The following is a 13504-nucleotide window of genomic DNA, read 5'->3' as shown; positions in this document are numbered from 1 at the left end:
ACGAAAAATATTCTGTAAAGAATATGTGTATTCACTATAATTGCGTGCATTGTTTACCTGTACCTTTTCTATATTACAGAATCGACATATGTATTATTAAAATGTGTTTTAAGAGACAATTTATCCTGTCTTATATGTTATATGTTTCTCAGAAGTCACTTACTTGATACTATCTTCACAGATGGCATGCAGCTGGTATTCATATTAGTAGTAAGAAAGTATTAGTAGTAAGAAAGTAATTTTCTATTTCATTGCATGAAGGAGAGGGTTCAAGAGTTAGCTCTGGTCGAATATAACAACAAATAATTTTATTTGTGCATTTTTTCTGAAGAAACCACCTGTAAATATTGTGAAGCACCAACAGGAAAAGTGCAAAACAAATGCAACACCAACATAATGACAATAAACTTTGATGTAAATGACAAACTGATATATATATATATATATAGGTTATCTGTTACGTATATTTCTGGGCATGTTAATATTGGTAAAGTTTTATATGAAAAAAAACTTCAACAAAGAGAAATTGGAAACTGAAATAAGAAATTATTTAAAATAAGGCTGACAGTCTTGTGACTTGTCCCAAAGATAGCATTGATACGTGACACAAAACTCTGCAAAATGGCTATTAACCATATGACACGAAGCAAACTAGATTTATAAGATTAGTGTGATATAATTCCTTTGGATTTTTGCAAGACATCACTGTTTTGAACTATATTTAAAAACGTTTTCAAATCTTTCAATCTAAAGTTGACAAAATCAGGACATAATCTATATAGGACTTATTTATTTTGTCAAGACAATATATTATTGTTTGCTGTAGTTGGGGCCCAGAGTAGCCAAGTGTTCTAAAGCACTCACCGTTAGGGATCATTGCCATCTCACCTCTGACTGCGGGGGCTCAAATCTCGGGACTGGCCAATGTAGGTATGTGAATAAACTTGCCAGTAGCTTCTCGTGGGTCGATGGTTCTTTTGGGGGTTTCCCGGAATCTTTTTCCGCCATTTATACTGTCTGCCATGTATAGCCTATATTGCGCTGAAAAATAGCGTTAAACCCTACAAAAACGACAACAACGGCAATAACAATATCAACTTCCTTTAGTTTGCTTCTTACACACATTGTATCTCACTATGGTAAGCATTACTGTCAACAGTAATTTACATTATTCAGTTAGAGTGCCAGAAACCTTTGGTGTCGCTCTGTGCTTTGATCATGCAAAGAAGGCTTATCGTGGTCTTGAGGATGACAAACTTGATGAACAAATGACGTTTTTCTTGTATCATATGTGATGTTTAAATAAGTAAATGACTAGTCGCATTCAACATGAGTAACGGTTTGTACAAACAAATATAAATGTTATGTACATGTATTCAGGAATTATCTTAAATATAATTATGCATGTGACATGTTTAAAAAAGTCTTCAAACAAGCTACATGCTTTTTTCCATGTGTCGAAAATGTACTGATATGCATTTTCATGTTTTATTGATGTGGTAACAAAGTCATCGGACAACTTCTTTTCACACATAATAAAGGTAAAAGGCAGTAGGGAATTGTTTACCAGTTGTTCATTTGATACTCATGCATACAATCACGTAAGTGGATAAAAGGATTTATAGTAATTGACTATATAATGTCAGGTTATAATTGCTAAGTTTGTTTTTTATACATGGTGGTAGAAAAGGCATAAATAGCTGTTTATAAATTGTAAATTGAAATATATATATATATATATATATATATATATATATATATATATATATATATATATATATACCTTTTGTTAAAATATAATATTACTACAAGAGTTTGATTCACATTCTTCTATACACGTCTAGACTATGCAGTAGCAGTAGTCTTGTTCAACTCAGTTTGGAGATCTACATTTTAGTAATATTATTGTGAGGCAGATAAAGTCTGAAAAAGCTGTATCTGCTATGTAGTAATATAATAACAATACCACCAGTTCATATCATCAGCCTTATAAACCCACTTTATTAAAATCAAATACAGACATGAATAAATAAATCTTTTATGTATGCCATGTGAGAAGAATAAAGACTTCATGAGTAAACTAACTTATTTCTCAACTCAACTCTATTCACGACAACAAAAATCAGATGTACCTCGAAGTTACACAGCGCGCGCGCACACACACACACACACACACACACACACACACACACACACACATATATATATATATATATATATATATATATATATATATATATATATATATATATATATATATATATATATATATTGAGCTAGAATCTGAATGAAACACTATATGATTATATTGATTTCCAATCTATGCCACGCTGATCCCAACATGAAGTAATCTGATTTCAATTTGCATGCTTCCTACTCACCTGAGCTGACCCCAACTAGTCAAGATGGTAATACTCTCATATTCATTAGTGTATGGTTGTATTTTCCACTTTAGAAAACCAGTGGAAGATTGCTTGCTCATGCTTCACACCTGACCTTTGTCAAGACTTCTGAATATATTAACAATTTACTGGGAGCATAGTGCACACAAACATCAGACATTTGTTTGCATCATCACTTGAATTATTTTCCCAGTAATAAATTTAAACATTACTTTCAACATATTTACAGATTATACTAAGCAGATGTTTAAGTCCCACAAACATGCTTCACACTGATCGATCTAGCTACATGAAACACATCTATAGTCCGATTCTGAGTTGAAAAATCTGCTGCTGTAATAGGGCTTTGTTTTAAAATTGTATACTCTCATTAAGTTAAAATCAATTCTGGCCCAAAGTTGAACCGATAACTATTTTGTTTTTATTTGTCTGTCTTGAATAATCTTATCAATACAAAGTGGACTTCATTTTGTGATTTGTTGATATCTGTGTCGTTGCACAAGCTATATTCAGTACACTATTCAGACACTATGCATTGCAATTACTATATCCATTGTAACTACTGGTACTGTTCTTTGAAAGCTGAAATGTTCTTAAATGTCACTGACAGTTGCACTGAATATTTCAGTTTGAGTGTAACTTTTAATGCCCTATGGTATGGTAAGGAAACTTTCATTAGTTGTTTTGCAGCTTGAGAAAATGAATTCATCATCGCGCTTTGGTGTATGATTGAAAATTCCATCCTTGGGATTACAAGTTTGCATTAAACACTCAGCACATCCTTGTGTATAACTTAAAATTCTAAGCTTCAAATGGAATTTTCCTATTCTACACAACGTCATATGGTGGGTTATATCATTACTACACTGAGCATGGATATCAGCAATATTGACTTGGTAAGGTAGTCATAGTTGATAATCAGTAGAATAATAATACTATGCTTGTATTTTGGATTTTTAATGTAGAGTTAGAAAATTTTCAATCATATCGTTATGATGTCTGTGAGGCAGTTTATAGTTTCAAGCACTGAAGCATCATTCCGCAGACATGTAGCATGATCTCCTACCCAGTCCCATTATCCTAACACCGAGCCGACCAGTCTCAACGCTAACGCCTTAATGCTAAGCACCTAGCAAGGTAGCTGTTAGTACAATTTTTATAAATCTCTGGTATGACTCAGCCAGCGTTCGAATCAATGACTTCATTTTTTACGCATTATCGGTTAGTTTTTATGGCACGTAGACGGAAGTAGCTAATGTGAATTATGTTCAGTTGTGCAGCCATTATTATCAATCAAGTTATTATTGAATATTGTCGATATTTTATATGACACTATGTACAACGGAGACGAGATCGTCACGTCAAACTTAAGTCGCGAGGGCAATATTGTAAACATTTTTTTCTCTATGTTTCAATATGTGACATAATTAATAAACGGCAAATTATGCAAATCGATGAACTGAAACGAAATTAGGAAAGTTTAAAAATGATAGCATCGAAAGCAATATTGGTGCATTTGTTATAGATATAAAGAGCAATTTGTACAATATAACGGGGCGTTTGATACTTTATATTTAACATATATACTAAAGTAAACCAACTCCTACAAAATAAAGTCAAATAAGAATTCAAAATAAGTCATTTCTATAAGGTGCTACTAACTGTCAACCAAATTATTATTAATGTTCTTAAATTATTCTCACATTTTTTATGTACCATTCTGACCTGTGTTTGAACACTAGTTGCACATATGCTTTTTAAGGATTTGCATATGTGTTACTTATAAAACATATTATCATTTTCTTAATGTCGAACAAGTAAAGTAAACTTTGAATAACATCTTTACTTAAAATAGAAAACCGTTGAAAGAATAGTAATAAGGTTTATTTTATAACCACATGAATATACATGTCCTGACAATTTTAGGATTCGTTGCATGTTTCGTTTAGATATGTCAATAATGTATCTAATCATCATGGTAAAGTGGCCGCTGATTAGTCATAATACAGATATGGAGTCCATCGAACAGAACTGAAGAAAACAAGCCACTCTCAAAATCCCAGACCCTCTGAAGTCATAGTGCACGACATGGACGGTTAATTAGGATACTTGCATATATTTGTGCGCATTGTATACCTGATTACCTCTGAGCTGTGTCCTTCAAAAATGTGTCATCGTTAGAAAAATCCATTATGATACACTGTTTAAGCCTGACCGGGGGGGGGGGTCATTTGCTATCGGTGTGACTCAAGCTAAACAAATGTACTAGTCATGCGAGAGACATGCGTGGAGATACCGCAAAGACTAGGGTTTTTAAACATAAACTACGTCCCTTTACCCGTATCGTGTGATTTTCAAGGTTTGTGAATATTCAAGGGAAACTGATCCAGTTTTTAAGCTGGTTTACATTGGAATACACAGAGAAGGTAACTTGTTATCAATTTTAAAGCTTGCATACTTATCAGTGTTGTATTATGTTATATCTCTGCGCTGAAAACTTCCAATCATAATAATTGACTCTTTGGATAGACCAGCAGATAGGATGTTGCACGTTTTTCTACAAAAAGTAGAGTTTACGGGAAATAATGTAGCCTCTGAAAATGTTTTCATTTTAACCTTAGGCCAAGTGAACCTCCCAGACCTTTTTGTGACAAGTTTACCATATTTCTCAAATTTGAACCTCGAAAAAAAAAATGGTACGTAAACTTTGAGAAGATAGCATGGTTTACAACAGTGACAAAAGGATCGTTCATTTAATACAGCTGCTTATTCGTCATCAGTTCTCTCTAACTATAAGCGATTGCCACCAAATGCATATTTTAAATCTTTAAGTACATACTTAAAAATGGAAAATGTTTCCCGATTTTAGTTTGGATCGTGCATTATTTAATATATGTTTTCATGACAACATATGCGTCTTGCTTATTTTATTACCCTTATATATTAAAAATAATTAAATGATAATATAAATACTCTCAGACAAGAGTCTGATGGAATATTGCTAACTGACTTCCACAAAGCTATCAACGGATATATTGTACAAATGAACCCCAGATTCATGCTTGAGCTTTTACATTTTTTATCAAACAGTAAATATATTTGAGCATAAATACATTGCGTGCTCTTATCATGCAAGCTATCGGCTTTGGAAAGATTTATATATCTACTGTGGAAGGAACAATTCATATAGTATTTTTTTTATTATACCTTAATTCATTTATGTTATTTGATATATTTGACACAACTTACTTTGTTAGCTCATAGTTTGTATAGCCCATATAGTATTGCGGAATGAGAGAGCCAATGCAGATCCATCTGTGTCTCGGTGTGCTTATATGTCCGTCCGTCCGTAGGCTAGTCGGTCAATACACAAGTGCACGTCCAGAAAAAATGACGGAAGGTGACCATATTTTGAAAGATATATGTTGCTGGTTTTTAGACGGCAATGAACGTCTCGAATCGTCGATACGTGGAAACATGGACGAGGAGCTGTGGATAAATATTTTACATACTTCAGGTAAAAAGAGCTATACACTATAGCCAGAACGTGATACGCAACAATTCAAATGGCATGACAGTGTGAATTTGAGTAGATGAAATAGTCAACATATATTTCAAAATGTACCCTGGTTTACACACATCTATCGAAGATATTTGATGTGTTACAACTTCGTCTAAGTTCATAAATCATACAATATATGTCAATTTTTTGATGAAGAAAATAATTCGTAGGTTTACTAGCAATCCGAATCCCTTGTTATCATTTGGAAATTCGGATTAGCAATGTTTCACCTTCTTTTTTAATTTTACTATCTAAACCATACTTATGTTACTTCCATTCTGTAGATATAAAATCTTAGTGTATGTGTTCGAAAGGGCATTTTCTTTCAACTGAAAATTGTATTTTAAGTAGCACTCTTCTAATGTATGCAAGGCGTTGAACAATGTTCAATAATAATCCTTAAGGTCAATGTTGTATTGTCAAGAATGTGCAGAATCAGATACTTATAAAATATGAATCTACTCTATAGGACAAGAACCCAAAATCAAAACAACAAACCACAGTAAAACACTTATGCTGTATTCATTTTCTAATAGTGTATGATTCAATGGATCTTTCTATGTTTTGATAAAGTAATGACGTAAAGAAAGTCTGACATGAGGTACGAATTTCCCCATGTTCCCATACACAATTTGATATGAATTTGGCGTTAATGTGTCAATAAAAAGATCTACATCTGTGAATTTGTCTACCGTACCTATAGTTTTAATGCTTTAAAGGTCAAGCAAATCTCTAAAGGCATCAGCGATTATCACATTTTTCTTTGACACTACTTAGCTGTTTGATACCACATACTGCTTTCGCCAAAGAGCTTCAAAAGCCTAGCACGTACAACTGCACAATCCGGTTGTAACCTTGCAAGTACTAAACATACATGGAGATGAAGAACAAAAGAAATGTACTACGTCTAGTATGAAAATTCGTTGTTTTCAGGTGAGTATACCTCTGTGATAATTTGTACCAGGAAATTTCATGCGAGAAATGCAACGTAAGGGAGACAAATCAGTCAGCAAATTGCTATGGACGATTGAGTTAAATGTACAAGCAAATATACTAGCGCCAGATCACGCAACTTGGAATATAATTCCCTTACTTAGATAAAGTTGCTACTTTAATTTTCGAAGATATTTGATTTCATTGTGGTTTATGTCATTCACAATAAATACAGTGCAGATATATATGAACTTATCCATTGGTCGATACATTTATATAACAGGGATAACATGTTTGGATTAGAAAAGTTTCAGTTATTAACAGGCAAACTCAGGGATATGTGCTATAATCAGAACGTAACTTTTTATCGATACTCTTCCACGTGTAACCATGAAAATTGAATGTATATTCATTAGGAAGTTCCGGATATTAGCCTGTTTAGATTCCACTGAAACAATCAAGCTACATTTTGCAAAACGTGTCAGTGGGGGGAACAGATGTAAATTAAAACATTCCGGAAACAACTGAAGGACCATTCGCCTTCATGATTTATTGGTGTGGACACCACCAGATATACCCTAACAAGCCGACCTCAGTAGTATCACTCATTGATCAAAAACGTAAAGTTATGTATGTGAGTTGCCCATCCTGGTTGGTAGTGTTGTTATATTTATTAATATAAATTGTCAAAACGGGTACTCATGGGATCGTCCTACTTTGGGATAGGGACGTACATGTGTCAGTCCTATTGTTAAGTTATATTACCCAATTGATTAAATATATTCCATAACAGGTTTGTTCTCTCCTCCGCTATCATTATGTCGCATGACTCTTTTCCTGGTCTTGTTTTGCATTTTAATAGTGATTCTTGCCGTATAGAGGGCAGTGTTAGTCCATTATGCGGTTGCATGTTTCAATTCGCAAATGTTGGAAGATAAGTATATTTCTCTTTGTGACAGATATGCACTACCTTCCTCATATGTGTGTTTCACGACTAGCAATCATGTTACTGTTGTCTCCCAGTCCCTGCTTTCCTTTCAGCCGGGCTGCTATGTATTTAGTTTGTTATATTCTTATTTGCACACCTATTCTAGTCTCTCTACATTGCATAATCCTTTGATAGAACAGGATTTCAGTAAATTATTTATTACATAAGGGTACAAATTACTGTTGCTTCGTTCTGACATATATAAATCCTTAAGTTAAATCTTGATCTAAAGTAGTGTTAGCCGTAGGCCGACAAAACAGCCCCTTATCCATGAGGAGATTGATTGGCAGTTTAGTGGCTGATATCACCTGTTCATTAATGCATGCAAACATCTGCAGCCAGTTTTGGCTACAGAGATCGCTCTACATTGTATACACTAAACGATGTTTCTCACGCTGTGGAGCTACCGTCGGCTGAAAGGTTCTTTAGGTGGTACATTTTATATCCAGTACAAATCGTATGTGTGGTGACTTATATATTCACGAGAATATCACAACCCTCTTTCCTGTGGCCATTTTGAATTTCAGGTTTGATACGGCTGTCACTAAAGTAAACGCAGGTTTTTGTTCCAGAAAGATTTTTAGACAGCAAAACTGTACATTTAAAAGTACAGTGGACATCAGACCCACATTTCGTCAATCAGTATGGACTCAGATGTTCGTGTTGATTTATCACACTATATTAGCAGTTGAGAATCTGTATGATGATATAAACTCATTATATTGCTTGTAATATTTATCTATCAACTTGGTGAATTTATAGATTATGCGATTTGCCGTTAAGCAATCTGGGCTTACCTCACTGGTTTTATTACCAATTTAAAAGTCAACACATCGCAATCCATATGAACTGAATACATATACGATCAGAAGTCCTATAGAGTAATGTATACAAAAGGATCGAGACCTTGTCAAAACTGTCGTATATCTATTTAGTTTAGCACTTCTCTGTAGAAAGCGAGCAAATCTGCCAAGATTAACTGCTATCGATGGATTATCATATGACAATCCGTTTTAAATATGACAAAAGGTTACCTTTTGTTCTGGATGTGATAGAGTTCAAGGTGGCAGGGGATACAGCTTTGCCCTTACTATGAACTATTCCTTTGAAAGTTTATTCTGCCTTCGCATCTTACGAGGAGGGTGTAAACAGGTATACCATTAGCCGTGAATTTGTATATCCTCGTTACTTGCCTGTCAATAACTCGGAATTAGACAATGGCGGGATTAGTATAAAATGAGATTTTGGACAAAGGTTTATATTCTCTAAAGGAAAAGTCACAGGGATACAATATTTTTGAAAAATTCTGCACAGTGACGGTTACTCGAGGATGGCACGCTTTGAACGATAATGCTATGACGCTAGGGGAAACAAAATCCGAGATGGCCTTATCGACTAAGTTCAAGAAAAGCCTTCGTGAGAGCAGGCATGCATACTTTTCTTCAAGCTGAAAAATATGTTTTAGATCGCAGAGAGACCAGCTTAACTTCGCTGCATGCTTCTAGCTGAAGCATTCAATCCTCTTTAACACAACAGCATGGACACGACACATTGAAAGGTCGAATAAACTTCAGAAATAATTAATAAAGAAGAACTAGCAGAGAATCGGACGAATTTAATTAGTAACATAAAATTATGCACTGAGATACTTGCGAATTTTTCAAGCTAGAACTCGATATGGTTGCAATGCCACCTACCATGATGACTATGCAATAAACCCAATTGGCAGAATTTAATCGCCTCTGTCTTTATATCAGCCAGTATCTCAGGCCTAAGATGAATAAGAGTCACTTATATTTGAAAGTCAAAGTTCTCAAAGTGGTCAACACGAGTTATGTCCCGATGATAGAGTAGCTCTCGTCAACAATTTCATGTATACGTTGTTCAGATGATGTGTACTTGAATAACGGACTGGTAAATTTTGTGAATATGATGGAGATATTTTAACTTTAATTAGGAAACGCAGTATGCATTGACGCAAAGATCAGTGGAGTCAGGTTTGACGCCAAAACATTGTCAAATAGTTTCATTTTAAATGTTCGATTTGTATTTTGTGATTGAGTAGCTAATTTTGTCGTTACATATGTTGATTTTGTAAAAGAAAAACGGTGCATGTTGCTTTTAAATATTGTATCAATATGTAGGTATTTAAAAATTACACATGGGCATATTGTTTAAACTAGGAAAATGCTTCAACAGAGGTGGAGAGGACTGTACTATACCATTAGCTAGTTAGTGCACGTATTAATGGAAAAATGATACGAATTAATATGGCTATATATAATGTTGTAAATGCACGTACTAAATTCATCATTGATATATCATAATATTGTAATTGACGGGTCTGCATACGCTAATGTTTTGTTCTATCGCCTTAACTGTTGTCTTTTATTTGTGACTTATCTGGTGCTCTTCTCAGCTTAAGGAAACCTGGAGTTTTCGTAAAAACATTATCATCCGTCTTACAGTTTATGCGGACAGTTTAATTGTCTTTGTTGACATTGCTAAGTCTGTGTAAAATGTGGTTAGTAGACTGCGATAATAATGCCTATAGTGTGAAATTAAATGAAATATGAAAGAAGCAATACTTATTTTAGCTTCCTCAGTAATTATAAAACGTTGTGCTATGGCGATACAGAGGTAACAAATTCAATCTTATTACAATTACTCTGGATGCATATTATCTTTTTTAAATATGCCCATGGAATACATGCAACGAGACTCTAAAACAATTTAAGACTTTTATACAAATGATGCATTAAACGTATATGATTAATTCAGCATTGTTCACGATAAAATCGTAAAAGATTAGATGAACTGTTTTATAATCAACTCCTGTTACATAGACTATGTATGTATATATATATATATATATATATATATATATATATATATATATATATATATATATATATATATATATATATATATATATAGATTGATATAGATATCGCAAACCTCTGCTTACTAATTGCAGGTTGAAAGGATATTATTATTTTCTTTTTCTATAGTTACTGCGCAATAGAAACTAAGTATAACTCCCAATTAGAAGAGAAAATCAAAATTACGTCGAGTTTGTTGCATAACACTTGAACTAAATATAATTTTTTATGTTGCAGACCAAAACACTTATTTGTATCGCCTGCCATTGGGTTATGTATATTGAATGCATATGTATAATGGATTAGCTTCCTTAGTTACAAATAAAATTATTATTATTATTATTATTATTATTATTATTATTATTCCACGTAGATGGGTGCGATGTTGGATTTCTTCGGAAGCACAGAAAAGGTGAGATACGATTTCAACTTTGTTTAGTTAGATTAGGTGTTGTTATGTTTATGTTGCATATGCTTGCAATGCTGTTGGAGATTAAATTATGTATAGGTTTGCTTCATCCTTGAGACTCGATTGCAAAATGCATAAATAGGTCATGCAAGAAGTGAACGCTCGCGCGTATGTGCATGTGTGTGTTTGTGTGTGTGTGTGTGTATGTGTGCTTTTGTGTGTGAAAAAGTTCAATAATATGTGCCATAAGGGAAAACAAACCAAGCAGTCACCCGCATACAGAGTGTCTCCTATACACTAATCCTCTAGATTTACCTGCTGATACAAAGAATCCCAAAAGCCAAAACAAATTTAAAATTAATGAAATGAAATGTGATACAAACGAAATAAAAGACGCGTAAACGATTTCGATACAAGAGAGTATCGTTATATTTGATCTGTCTGATGAAGTTATCTTCGCCATTAAGGGTAGATTAGATTTCGTAGGGATCCATATGTGCCCTTGTATTTCATTATGTTTAGTTCTCTCTTTGCACACACACAAACAAACACACACACAAACACACACACACACACATATATATATATATAGATATGTTAATTTCCACTGAACAGAAACAGACAGATGATTATGCTGATATTACAAGTGAACGTGGTGGAGGAACATATTTATAACAACAACAAGCTTTGACATGACTTGTCATATATAGCTTGGGCTTATTTTTGTCCAGAACTGAGGATTATGCCTACCGTGGCTGTTTTGTTTGAATCGGAAAAGCTAAGAGATGTTTTCCAGTATTTGAATTGAACACTTGAGGTTTTCCATAGGAATTTAGAACATATCATAGATAAAATGAAATTAATAGTTATACCATTTTATAACCGATTCTTAATTTGTGCAGAAAGATGGTCTGTAAAATCTTTTTCTGCTGTGTTAATATATAATTTAATATTAATAATTGTTTTATAATCATCCGTTGGAATTATAAAGTGATCATTGACTCTTTAGGTAAAAACGCTATTGATGATCAACGAGAAATCACTCAAAGATATTATGGATTAAAATATTGAGGCATATCATAGCATTCACGATTATTGGAATTTAATCTGAACATTCTATAATTTTGGAACTGAGATGTGACGTTTAGGATTATTTGGGAATTAATTAACACTACCGCAAGTGTCCTTTGAAATTGTCACTATGTATTCAAAGGGAAATTTATATTTTATTGAACTGTATGTTAATTGCTGGTTTCCCTTATTGATGTTATTTGCTTTAAGAAACAGAGTCGTAACACACAAAATAGACAGCTAATTTTGCGTGTGAATACGAGCGGAGACTATTTTTATTATGTTCATATTGATTTGATATGGCCTAAGAAGCTCTATTTGTCGCCATTAACACTTTTCACTTGCATCTGTGCATCTTAGATATAATTTTTACTACGTCAGACAAAGGCATTCATATATTTATGTTTCATGTAATGACTACTATTACTGCTACCATAATAATAATAATAATAATAATAACTCTAATAGTAAATCGACGTCCATATATGTAAGATGCATCATAAGGTTTGCATTGGATGTTGAACATGTTACACTTTGAACTAGAATTGTTTGGTTCAGTCAAGTTCACACGTGTTCGTACGTTTAGCATCCAAAAGTTTCATTGATGGTCACGTTCATTGTCAGTATATATTTCACTGGGATCTGTGTATATCACTTCGACAGAGTGAAACGTGCCTCGTTCCACTTTTATATAGCTGACAAGAACCTTGTTTAAATTATTATATATGGTTGACATACCTTCACAATGACAAACATAACTTGGTCAAACTTGCAAAAACACTTTACAGATCGGCATCCTTGTATCAGCAGATATGTTGTCTTATTCATAAATCAAATTTGTGGTCATTTTGACATTTCTTCTCTCATTTTATTTGTATTATTTAGTTTATAACTTTTCATTATTATATCTAAGTAGCTACTCCCTTACAGAATGGAATAAATTATGATGGTAACTTGTATGTTTATAACTGCATATATATATATATATATATATATATATATATATATATATATATATATATATATATATATATAGAGAGAGAGAGAGAGAGAGAGAGAGAGAGAGAGAGAGAGAGAGAGGGAGACAGGTACAGAGACGGATATATATATATATATAGAGAGAGAGAGAGAGAGAGAGAGAGAGAGAGAGAGAGAGAGTAGGTTAGCAATGATCCCAAACTCCAAGTTTGAAGTATTTGACTTTTTAAGTCCATAGCAAATAAATATTTCGTCCAAAAGCTTGCAGTAGGAATAAAC

The 13504-nt window shown here is 33.4% G+C and overlaps 1 protein-coding gene across 3 annotated transcripts in view; it reads left to right on the top strand.

The window, feature by feature from the left end:
- Positions 1-4699: 4699 nt before the first annotated feature.
- LOC149792131 (uncharacterized) overlaps positions 4700-13504 on the top strand; it is a 32187-nt gene continuing 23382 nt past the window's right edge. For 2 of the 3 annotated variants that reach the window (XM_089970659.1, XM_089970656.1), the window contains exons 1-2: positions 6299-6897; positions 11141-11179. In XM_089970659.1, coding sequence (XP_089826785.1) covers positions 6877-6897; positions 11141-11179 — 60 coding nt within the window. In that variant the 5' untranslated portion in view covers positions 6299-6876. Of the gene's footprint in view, positions 4829-6298; positions 6898-11140; positions 11180-13504 lie in introns of those variants that run through there. The other variant, XM_089970658.1, reaches the window with a different exon arrangement.

Source organism: Sinohyriopsis cumingii, chromosome 9 (genome assembly GCF_028554795.1).
Source record: "Sinohyriopsis cumingii isolate HCF-2022 chromosome 9, ASM2855479v2, whole genome shotgun sequence".
In the NCBI taxonomy this organism is placed as follows: Eukaryota; Metazoa; Mollusca; class Bivalvia; order Unionida; family Unionidae; genus Sinohyriopsis; species Sinohyriopsis cumingii.
Note: the sequence above shows the minus strand (reverse complement) of the source record. Positions and strands in the feature narration are given on the sequence as shown.